General features: G+C 32.1%; 1 protein-coding gene across 1 annotated transcript; it reads left to right on the top strand.

Moving 5' to 3' along the window:
- LOC107628801 (auxin-responsive protein SAUR21-like) lies at positions 3,632-4,600 on the top strand. The gene has a single exon (XM_016331404.2). The coding sequence runs from the start codon at positions 3,788-3,790 to the stop codon at positions 4,181-4,183; it is 396 nt and encodes a 131-aa protein (XP_016186890.1). The 5' UTR covers positions 3,632-3,787; the 3' UTR covers positions 4,184-4,600.

The raw sequence follows: 13,240 nt of genomic DNA, 5'->3' as shown, positions 1-13,240 counted from the left end.
AAACAACATAATAATTTAATGTCTTAAGGTAGATAAAAGTGGGGTTAAATATCAATTCATAATATGTACCATTACTCAAAATATTCTATTTCCATGAAGAAATTCAACAAACTTTAAATCTATTAGAGAATAAGCCGAGATTGGTTACAAAGGGAAGGAAACGAGTGGCAAGAAGCGGCAAAAGTCTCATGATAATAATTAGATGACAACAACGACATAAAGGACAAGGATGACAATCCTATAGGCCTTTAATAGTGCCACAATTTGTACAAATAGGCGCGCTTCTATTTATACAATTGTGATCCTACCATAGGACACTTGCTCCATATTACACAGATTAAACCTAAGCTCTGATACCACTTTGTCACGATCCAAAATGAGTCATGACCGACGCTCAGGAAAATAATTCTATAGCAAGCCTAACATAGTCTAATATAAGTTAAATAAGCAACTTACAAATATTTACAAGTTCTAAAATAAATAGTTATATATTTTTAACAAAAAATTAAAATAACTAAGAGTAGTTGGATCCTGCCTGTGACATATGGAGCATACACTTCTAGGAATTCGACAAAGAATAAATACTCATTGCAGACCGTTATTCTTGAATAAAAAGTCTTACATAGTCGAATATTTGTTCCTGAAAAATACTTTTAGAAAAAAAAAAGGGTGAATTTTGCAACTCAGTGACTAGACAATACATCTATAATTGACATAAAACTATACAAACATTATCATCAAAGTAATTTTAATTAGAAATAATAGTTGATTATAATAAGCGAATCAATAAGGGAGTTCTCATACAGAAATCAAATCAAAAGTCCACACTTGGACAGCTCCACCTCTATGGGTAACCCTTCCCTCTTGTGTGTCCTAACAGAATAACAGATCTAACGTGTGGCCTACACGTTAGGCTAACAACACCCTTGCTAGCTGGAGTTTGAGTTAGATGCATCTAAGTTAACGTCATAACCGCCGTTAACTACGGTTTTCTAATACGAGCCTCCCAAACCAATTCAAAACATATAATTTCAAATACAACAATTATTTTATCTTTCAAATTTATAGGATATCGAATCAAATCAAATCAGATAATACTTTCTCATCAGAAATCTTTTTCAATCATACTTTCTCAATCATAAGAGATTTCAAATATATTTCACAATTTTTAAAGTAAGTGAGTACTAACAAATACTTCAAAAACAGATATTTAAGTAAAATCAAACATTTTAGGATAATGCAAAACTTCATCAAAAATATATATAGTCTCATGTATAATTCTAAAAGTATAAACTTCATAAAAATGAATTATTTAATTTTAATAAATCAATTATTTTAATCAATTTAAAATCGTTCAAAACAAATATAATGAGTATAATTCAAAGATCATAATAGGTATATATCAAAATAATTATAGATGCACAGTCAAATAATTATAAATGTAAGACCTACTCACAACGTGGTCCCTTGGGACCGAAGATACCAAACTCAGAGTGCCAAATTCAAGGTAAGGAGGATTGAAGTGGAATGGAACGAATGAGCGTAGAATTTGGACTGAAGTAGCAACAAGATGGAGCTGGTAATAGTTCTCGATTGTTGAAACTATAATCCAAACGCGTCAACGGAACCTTTCCTCTCAGCTCCAACCCACTTTCTCCGCAACCACAACGACTTGGACTTAAGGGAAACAAGTAGCGGCAGCACTGGTGGTGGTTCCGGCAACAACAGCGCCATACCCATTAACCAGAAACCTCGGCAGTGGCGACGGCAGAAGAACGGAGACCTCAATGTTACTTCCTGGCGGCCAGAGGTGCGGTGGCGCTTGCGGCAGCGGCGAGCCACTCCAGCAACCCCTTGTGCAAGCTCTCTTCCTCCGGCAGCGACCCAGACGGCGACGACTCTCCACGGACGGCGATGGGCCTTAGCCGGCGGTGAGCTCGTCGCAGCAGCTCCCCCGACAGCCAGCCCTCCAGCATGACGACAACAACACAAAGGCTTCCCTCTCTCTCCTCGTGTTCGCCTCTTTCTCTCTCCTCCGTCGTTGTTGATGATGGTGGCAACTGGCAGCGAGGTGTGGCGGGGTCGGCGGCTCGGTGGGGAGGGCAGCAGCAGGACACGTAGCGGCGATTCTCTCTTCTCCCTCGCAGCACAGCTCTCCCTCCATTCTTCTCTTCTTTGTTCATGTGACTTGTGTGTGTTGTGAGTTTGTGTCCGTGTGTGAGTGAGGAAGGGGGGTTTAGGGAGGGTGACCGCTAGGGAGGGATTGAAGGTTGAGAGAGAATGTTTGTGTGTGATTAGGGTTAGGGAAAAAAAGAAAAAGAAGAGTGGCCCACAAAATTTTTTTTTTTGAGTTATTACAGAAAACATTAAGGCCAGGCAGCTAATATCTCTCAAAATTCAGCTCCAATTTCAATTGTTAGTTAATACACACTATTTTCTTGCAACAGTGGCAGCTAAAAAAAAACATGTGAAGAACATATGGAACTTACAAAACAATAGCAATCTAAAAATATTTGTTGATAAAATGTATCAATCCATTGAAATTGTGAGGGAGAAATTTTTAATATTTACATCTTTCACATCTCACTGAGATGGTAGTTTCCAATACAAAAGAAGGATAAAAAGAAATTTCTAAGTACCTTCTGTACAAAAGTGTCTCTCAACTAGTCTATGTGAGTTTGCTTTAATATTACTTATAATCCCTTCAAGCGAGAAGTGATGAGGTCCATGAAAGCATCCTCTTTGCAAGGAATAGTGAGACCTCCCATTGGATGATCATATCCAAATTCTTCTTCTGCTTGGCTTAGTAACTCTTGAAACAAAGGTTGATTTAAATATGAAATTGGAATCACAAACCGCTTCATTTTGTCTCCAACATAGACTGCGAAATAGCCTTTCGGAAGTTCCACAGCTTTGGAAGATTCTTGGCTAACAGCAGATGATGCTCTTCTAATAGCTGGTAAGTGAAAGCCCATTGTTTTATGTTGCTTAACACAAACAACCATAAAAATGATCTCAAAGTGTGTAAAGAAGAATGATTGTTGCTATTAATTTGTGTTGCTTGAGAATGGCATAGTGATTGGTGAGTATATATAGATATAACAGATACATGTTATGTGGAGGTAGTTCTCTTCAGAAATGAATGGTTAATGTACTATTTGATGGGGTCTAGGGAGAGACAATGGCAAATGAGATCACATGGTATTGTCTTGTCTTCAATGAGGTTTCTTGCCAACATAGTCTTATCTTCAGAAAAAGACTTCTAGAGACTGAGGCCAATATAATGCAAATAAAGCCATGGCCTACTTGTTATGCTATAACAGGCTCAAAACATATCACTAAGGTTCTTCATGTATATCCACCATATCCTCTTTTATAATCAAGTAGTTTGGTATGCTTTAATAATGCCAAATCTATCTATAATGCCAACCATAATTGCTTAGGGAAAAAAGAAAGCAAAACAAAAGGAAAATCATGTAATTAAAATCTTATTATATCCTTGGTCCAAAATATAGTTTCTGTACACCATGTCTAGAGGAAAGTTCCTACATCCAAAAATTATTGTACTAAGATTTTTAGAACATGAGAATGCCAAGTAGTCCATCTTTAACTAAAATTGTTGGGTACATGTACCAATTTATACTTCTAGTTTCAATCATAATTGTTATCTTGACAGTGCTTTGAACGACAGAACCATGTGATTCATCAAAATGTTATTGTCTCACCAAATTTCATGTCGTTGCTTATCTCTAAATCTTGCTGAGTAAATCTATCTCTATATATACACATGCAACATTTCAGAATCTTTCATCAAGTTTTCACAACATTATCCATCAACAAGTACTTTCTTCCAAAAAAGGAAAAAAATCCACATTTTCAGAAAACTATGGCTATTCGTTTGCCTTCTTCGGTGATCCATGCTAAACGTGTCCTCAGCCGGTCTCTTTCAGGTGGCAAAAAAGTGTCTGGAAATGTGCAAAAAGGGTATCTTGCAGTGTATGTTGGAGAAGAGGAGCAAAAGAAGAGATATATGGTTCCTATATCATACTTGCATGAACCTGCTTTTCAACAATTGCTAAGTGAAGCCGAGGAAGAATTCGGATTTAATCACTCAATGGGAGGTCTAACAATTCCTTGCAGTGAAGACATCTTTTGCAGTGTGACTTCTCAGTTAAAAAGTTAGAAAGCAAGCAGGTTCATCATTCATTTCACGTGCTTTTCTTTCCACTGATATGCCAAAAGCATGCAACACCAAAAATGCAAAAGCGACTTGAATCAAGTGGTAGTTAGTAGCAGATCACAGCAGCTTGAGAGCACATTGATCTGGCTATGATCTTTGCTGCCATTTCAGATGGACTAGGACCAAAGATTGCAATCCATTTTGCTGTTGAATCTTACTGAAATGGAGACCATGCATTTTGGATATAACTTCATGCTTTATCCAATTGATGACCACACAAAATCCCATAATGGATAGAGTTGATTGTGAGAATTTGAGTTGATAAAAATGCTGAAAATGCACCATCAGCTCTATGTAATTTTGTATAGGAGCACTGAGTTGTTCCAGAAATATTATAAACATTTTTTTATATCTATGAAATAAACATCATCAGTTGATATGTGAATCCTTATCTAGCATAGTGTCTCTCTTTTTGCTATGTTTCTCTGATGACTAGCTTTATCAAATAAAGTACTCATTTGCTATTTGGATTAAATTGTGATAAGATTTGAGAAGAGTTGATGATTTGTTTAAGGTTTATTACAAGCAAAATGAACAGATTAATTTGAGAATCAAGTATGTGGTACGTTTTAAAACAAGTACAACTCATAAAAGTGATCAAACTCATTTTCTTCTATGGTTCCCAGCAGAGAAATCAAAGTGGAACTTAAAAAAAAAAAAAAAGGGATATGTTAGTAGCTGAGTTTATCTTGCTGCAATGTCTCAATTCCCAATTAAATTATATGCTTAATTATGTTTTTGAAGATTAAAAAAATGTGAGGATGTAGATGGAGACTACATTCAGAAGTACTTTCTGTACTCTTCACAAGACTTGTCATGCAAGCTGTTGTGAGTTGTGACAAATAACACCTTTGATTTTGATTGGTAGACAACCATCAATAGGGTTGTCCCTTCTTGCCTCCAAAAACTACAATTATTTCTCTTTCTCTATGAAATTATCCAAAAGCTACAAACCAAATTAATGGATTGTATATCAGGTTCAAAATTTCAAGATATAGTACTTTTAGCTGTCAGTTAGCATATAAATATTATAGAAAATGTTACATGTCTTGATCATGTCTTGAACTTATGAAGCAAGGCATTGCATTGGTTAAATAATAACTAAGTTCTTAGCTGTGCAAATCTATTTCATTTTCAAGAAGTGATCTTGTTAGCAAATCTTCTACAACACCTTGTGATGGCTCATGAGCATGTTCTTCACTAAACCGGCAGACCCCATCATCAAGTAACTGATTAACCATTCAAATCCGTAAAGAGCAGTATCCACACAAGTACCTCAGATTCTATATATATACACTCAACTCTGTGTTCTCAAACACAAACTTAAACATCTGAATTAAAAAGCTTGCTTCTTCTACAAGTAATTTGAGATCATTCCAAGAAGAAATCATGGGCTTCCATTTACTTGGTATCAGAAAATCTACACAAGTAACCTCAAAGAGTGGAGAAGTCCCAAAAGGGTATCTTGCAGAGTATGTGGGAGAAAACATGAAGAGGTTTGTGATTCCAATAGCATACTTGAGCCAACCTTCTTTTCAAGACTTGCTGAGTAAAGTAGAAGAAGAATTCGGATATGTTCATCCGATGGGTGGCCTCACAATTCCATGCAGAGAAGATATGTTCTTAGATATCATATCAGTTCAGGCTTAAGTTGTTCATCAGAGCAAAGAGACTGACATAACATTTTTGTTGAAACCAATTGTGTAGTGTACAATAGTGCTTTGGTAGATTTTTTTCTCCCTTTGCTTTCATGCAAAAGTGGAATGTGTTTATTAGTTTCATTACTTATTGTTAATGAAAATCTAAACTATTATTTAAGCTCATTGTGTTTCTGTTATTTCGGTTTCTCTTGTTTATTCTATGCCCCTAAGGCAATATGATAGAAGAGTAAAGATTATAGAGGCTATAAAATCCAGTAAGACTATCCAAAATTTGTGGTAGAATTTACCATACACAGAAGCTGCAAATTCATTTGCTAGAACCTAACTTGCATACAGGATATGGCCAAAATATTTCGACACAGCCACAAATTGTAAAAGCAGTGTAGAAAATTAAAGCCTTGACATATCCAAACTTGAATACTTAGCCATCAAAATTAAAAAACTAGTTAATGCTTCTTTTTTCTTAGTTTCACACTCTACGCTGTGACACCAAATATTTTATGAATGCAACTAGTATTATTGATTTGCTTATGTATGATCATATACAGGATTTTGGAAGCAAAAATCTGCAGATTAAAAGACATAGATAAAAGTTTCCAGGTACTGAAAATCAATGGCAGTCCATAAAATTCATACGGGAAAATATATAAATTAATTTAACTTTTAGGGAATATTTATTGAGTAAATGATTAAATTCGTATCTAAAAAATCACCCATTCTCTAAATAGGTCTCCAAAGTTTTTTGTTAGTTAAATTTGTCTTTGAATGATATTAAGTTGGTCAAATTAGTGCTTTCATTACTTCTATTGCTCATGATATTAGAGTTTGTTGATATCACATATTAAGTGATACAACATATTAAGTAATACCACAATACATACCGGGCCGTTTTAATTGGCTGCTAACATAATAAGTTTATGAATTTAAATCAAATCAACCCTAAATTGAGAGATTTCAATGCCTCAAGGTTTTCTCGATTTGAGGTTGATTTAATCTAATTGCATAAACTTATCATGTTGGTTGCTAAGTAGGACTACTGTGTCTGTGTGTTATGGTGAGCATGGTGTCATTTGATGTGCCAGATAAGTAAATTTTGACTCTATCAGCAATAGAAGTGACGGGATGACTAATATGACTAACTTAAAATTTTTGAAGGACGAATTTGATTAAAAAAATCTTTTAAAGATCAATTTAAAAAATAAATAATATTTCAGAGACAAATTTGGATTTTTTTTTTAAGCAAAGAATTAAACACAAAGTGATGGAGCAAAAGAACAAACAAAGAAATAACAAAATAAACAAAATGTAAAACTTAACCCATAGTCATCTCAGGTATTGCCATCAATAATTAAGAAGTCAACACCTTCCCACTCTCGGTAGTTTTTAACCGTTCTATAGATAATTTCCTGTACACCGGAGTGCTTGTTTTTGAAAATTCTATCTTTTTTTTTTACGCCAGATATTCTAAATAACAGTAAAAAAACTAATCAACCCCGGTTCCGCTCTTCTTTCCTTCTAGTCTATCCACGGCAAACAACCAAGCACACCACACTTGCCAAGTATACTCACAACCAAATAAAATATATTTTCAATTTCCTTTTTACATAATACACAAACAATATCATTCAGACCAATGACACCTAACGACACAATCTTTCTTTAGTATTAACTCGCCCAACTAAGACAAGCCAAGCTAGTGAAACTATAACTTGTTATATCTTTTGGAAGTATTTCTGCCTGCATAACCTATACCAAAGAGTTAGTAGAATAATTAATTTTTTTTTTTTTTTATAAAATTTCGATACAACTTAATCCTCTATCGCAGATGTTAAGGTGACCGACTATAAGCTTCCATGCAGTTAGTTAAGTAGCCCATCTCCTATTAAAACAACTCTCTCCTTCTGTGAAAAATTCATATCCATTTTAATTTATCACAAAACCCACAATCTCCGATAAAAGAATCTCTTTAGTTTGAGACGGAGAAAAATCTTGAAAAAGTATGTTACAGTGCACCGCTTTATAATCAAATGTCCTCCCAAAACTTTCTTCCATTCCTTAGGTGTATAAACAAGCCTCGAATAAATTTCTCTCTTCTTTAATTTATAACTAACAAATATCTTTTTAAGGACTTCTCTTTAGGTATGGGCGGCCTAGAAAGTATTTTTGAAAATTTTAAATTATTACATGAATACACAATCTTTTTAGATAGTCTTTTTTTGAAAACCGCCACCACCGTTTAAACAAGAGAGCTATATTTCAAATCACTCCATCTCCAATCCACCTAGATTTTTCAGAGTCTGCACCAATCTATCTATCTATCTATTTATCTATTTATAATATATAAAAACTGATACCAACTCTCTCCACAATGAGTTTAAGCCATCTTTTCTTTGCTAATAATGTCACATCAGCAATTCTAATAACTTGGCAAATGATGAAAATCAACCAATCACTACTTAGTAAAATATTTAAAAAAAAATAAAACAAAAAACTCTTATATATTATTATTCAATTGAAACATCAAGTACTAATTAAATGTAATAAATATACATTAAAAGTGTCATAATAATAATTATTATAAAAAAATTTTAGTTACAAATATTCAAATTCTACAACTTATATATATTAAGACTCTTACTACTCTTTCATTTCTTAATCTCTTACAGACTTATACTAATGGTAAAAAATTTCAGTTACAAATATTCAAATTCTACAACTTATACATATTAAGACTCTTACTACTCTTCATTTCTTAATCTCTCATACTAATTGTCAAAAATTCCTTAAATTTAATATAACATTTTTATATGTTTTTTATTCTCATTCATTTATTTTTTTTAATTATTTGCAAACAAAAAAATCACAAGAAAAGATAAAGTGTAGCCATTAATGCAAATCAAAAAAAAAAAAAAATGAAAATGCAGTTTTGTATAACTCTAATATAAATAGCCTATGTCTTTTTTAAAAATAAATAAATTTAAAATTTATTTATAATATGTTCTCTAAAATATTTTTAATATAATATTTATTAAAATATACTATATAGTATAAATAATCTATCTCTCCGCACATTATGCGGGTCTCATCACTCTAGTTCTCATTTTATTAAAGGTATTCCATTTTTTCCATCATTCTTATTCTACAAAAGTCTCACTTGCAGTGAAATTAGCTTCTCTTCCATAGATTTAGTGCTTATTTGGGCGTCATTAAATCTATAAAAAAAGATCTTTTTTCAATAAAAAATATCTTTTTTTTTATTTTTTATTATATTTGACAAATTTCTAATAGTAAAAATAAAAATACTAGAAAAATAAAAAAACATCTTTTTTGAAAAACTACAATTTACAATTTACTTAAAAGATCTTTTTTCTTTAGAAAAAGAATAAATAACCATTTTTAACCATGAATGATTTGGATACTGATAAAACTGACTATGAAAAATTGAAACTAAAATTATATCCATATAAAATAAGTTTTGTCTGACAAAAATAACTAATTATTAACTTTTTGTTCATAATTCCGTAAAATACCCCTAACCTTTCATCTTCTTTTATCTCTATATCCAACCCCTAACCCTATCAATTTAACCCCTTCCTCTTCCTCTACCCTCCAACCTTCTCTGCCGTCACAATCCCTTTCACGACCTCCATCCCCTCACCCTCCCTTCTCTGTCGATTATCACTAACTCCAACACCACCACCGCTTCATTTCCTTTCTTATATCTTTTTTTTAAAAGATTTTTTTTTCTTAAAAAATATTTTTCAAATAATAAATAAATAAATAAAAAATATTTTTATCTTATTTTACCCAAACTTAATTAATAAATAAAAAGATTTTTTTACATAAAATTATTTTTATTTTTATAAAAAAATTTAAAAAAATATCATAAAAATTTTTTTTTTCAAAAATAATATCCAAACAAATTTTTAGACATCTTATACAAACTAAAATAATATACAAAGAAACTATTAAAGACAGATTTAATAAGAAATAGGTTTTCAGTTTTATTAAGAATTTTCGCTTTTCACATGCTGAGTCTTTTGATCATTTACTGATTATATCAATACCAGCTAGAATCTTATCTCATCTATATAGAAGATCACATATTGTAAAAATACCCTATCTAATATTACTAGTACTTGCAAAACGTGAAAATTAAAGAGGCTAGTTTTTTCGGTGATTATCATTGTCATTTGGCATTCAAACGAAAGAAATTCTTTATATATATTAGTTGATTAGGATATACACGGTCTAAATGTTTAGAGTATTTTCAATGTTGTTTGATTTAACTTTAGGGATATTTAAAGACAATGTCCTAAAAAATACTATTCAAACTAATTTTCACTCTTTTTTTTTTCAAGAGAAGAATTTCAAGAAATCAGAAATAAACCTTTTAAAAATACATGTCACTTTGAATCTTCTAAAATAAAAAATAGAAAAATTTAATAAAATAATAAATAAAAAATTAATCATTATTAATTTTATAATTTTCATAAAATATATACTCCATCTTAATATAAAACTAAAAGTGATTAATTCTTTATTTTACCACTTTATCAATATTACTTTGTAAATTAATTATTTTTGAATTTTGATAGTGAATAACTCCAAAAGAAAAAAAATAAATAAAGAGAGAGAGACCTTCCGGTGCTAATTACATAAATGAGAAACTCAATTAGTCATTGACCGACAAAAGAAAAAAAAAAGATTACACAGAATTAAAAAATTATAATTATAATTATTAAATGTCTACACACATACATAGGGTACACTAAGCATAAAACACCGCCATTGACAACCTATATAAGAATGCGAAACTCTCTTCTCGACACTTCCTACCCAGGTTGTGATTTCTCAGTAAGCGGTTCTTGTTCCTCTTAAATTTGGTATTTTCCATTCTTCTTTCTCCATTGTTGGGTTCTTTCTTTCTCTGCTATTACTTTGAATAATGGGATCAACGCTCTACTGTGGGTGAATTCGGAGGCTCGGTTCAACAAAATTTCAACGGTGAATACGAAGGTAATTGGTGCTTTTGCAAAATCTGCTTGATTAGCGTTTTAAAGAATGTATGAATCAACAATGGTGGGAGAAGAAACTTTATTATCTTCACGTTTCGGTAACGGGGATGGATCTCCCCCCCTCCCCCCCTTTTTTTGTTGGTTCTCTTTATAAAGATGTTTCTCTGTTCAAATCTTTTGCATTTTGTTACTTAACGTCGGGGTCCATTGTAAAGATGTTTTTTTTTATGCAAATCATTGCTGTTATTGAATATTTTCAAGTCCGCGAAAAGAAAAAGGGTTTGCTTTTTAATTGTGATGTTAGTTTTTGATTATCTTGGGAATGAATTGGTTTTGGAAAAGTTGGTTTTTCTTTATTTCCCAAGCTATTTTTCTGCTATTGAATTTCGGGCAATTGAGTTTTGCCATTTGATAGTTCTGGGATGCCCTGTTTTTTTCTCTCTTCTTTTTATGATTTGGATGTGACTCTGGACTTTAAATTTATTTCAATTCTACCTTGCACAATGCATGTTTGAGCCGTTTGGGAAAAGAATTTTTTGCAGAATGATATATGATTGACTTTTATAGCAGGACAAACTTAGTCGCAGAAGTGTTTCAATTCTTTTGCAATGAATTTTTTTACTATGCGGATCAAATAAGATGTTATCTCTTGAAAAAGTAGTGTAATGGTTTGTTGATGGGAAAATTGTGCGATAATTTTCATGATTCTTGTGACCTTTGAAAACTAAAATGTGTGGAAAGGTAATATACTTGACTTTTTCTGTCCAATGATATATGTAACCATATATGTGGCCCTATGAATTGGGATGAAGGATTTTATTCCTTATGACCTGACCCTATGAATTGTGATGAAAGATTTTAGTCCCTATGACCCGATAAAACCGGATAAGATGATATATGTGGCCCTACGAAATTGAATTGTGGCAAAGTATCTTAGTCCCTATGACTCAAGAAAATCGGATATAGTAATGTGTGGTCTTATGGAATTTAATTGTGACGAAGGATGATAGTCCCTATGACCCTAAAATATCAGATACAATGATGCGTGGTCCTATGAAATCGAATGGTGGCGAAGGATCTTATCCTCTATGACCCGAATATATCGGATATGATAATATGCTTGACCCTTATGTTGCAAAATGATGTTATTTTGCTTTTTTGGACCCATGAATATTGAAGTTTGATGGGATAGTCAACCTATGACCTTAAAATTTGGTGAAGGGTTTGTTACGGCCCAAAATGAACCATGACCGGCGCTTAGGGAAACAGTTCCAGTTCCCTAGCAAGCCTATCAAACTCAAATATAAATTAAATAAAAAAGTTACAAATATTTTAAAGAAATTTACAGTTTCTAAAACGAATAATTTCATATTTTTAATAAAAGGTAAAATAATTAGATATGGATGGATTTTGCCTGTGATATATGGAGCATATGACGTCTAAGAATTCAACAAAAATGAAGTACTAATTGCAGATCATTACTCTTGAATAGAAGGCTCACATTCAAATATTTGTTCCTGAAAATTATTTTTAGAAAAACGGAATGAGTTTTGCAACCCAGTGGCCAGACAATACATCTATAATCGACATGAGACCATATATAAACATTATATCAAAAATAATTTTAATTAGAAAATAATAATTCATAATAATAAGTGAATCAATAAGGGAGTTCTCATACAGAAATCAAATCAAAAGTCCACACTTAGGCGGCTCCACCTCTATGGGTAGCCATTTCCTCTAGTGTGTCCGTACGGAATAACAGATCTAACGTGTGGCCTACACGTTAGGCTAGCAACGCCCCTGCTAGCTGAGGTCTGAGCCAGATGCATCTAGGTTAACGTCATAACCGCCGTTAACTACGGTTTTCTAATACGAGCCTCCCAAACCAATTCAAAACATATAATTTCAAACACAACAAATCTTTGATCTTACAAATATATAAGGTATCGAATCAAATCAAATCAGATAATATTTTTTCATCCAAATCATATTCAATCATATTTTCTCAATCTTAAGGCATTTCAAAATATTTCACAATTCCAAAACAAGTGAGTACCAACAAAATTTCAATACTTCAAAAATACATATTCGAATAAAATCAAGTACTTTAAAACAATATAAAACTTCTTCAACATACATATAATCTCATAAAAATATATAGTCTCATGTGCATATTAAAATGAGTTTAACAAGGATAAGCATTTAGTTCTAATAAATCAATTAGTAAAACTAATTTTAAAATCATTTGATAATAATCTTTATAAGTATAACTAAGTTCAAACACCATATATCCAAATAATTATAGACGTAAAGCCAAA

This window comes from Arachis ipaensis, chromosome B03, assembly GCF_000816755.2.
Source record: "Arachis ipaensis cultivar K30076 chromosome B03, Araip1.1, whole genome shotgun sequence".
NCBI lineage: Eukaryota > Viridiplantae > Streptophyta > Magnoliopsida > Fabales > Fabaceae > Arachis > Arachis ipaensis.
Note: the sequence above shows the minus strand (reverse complement) of the source record. Positions and strands in the feature narration are given on the sequence as shown.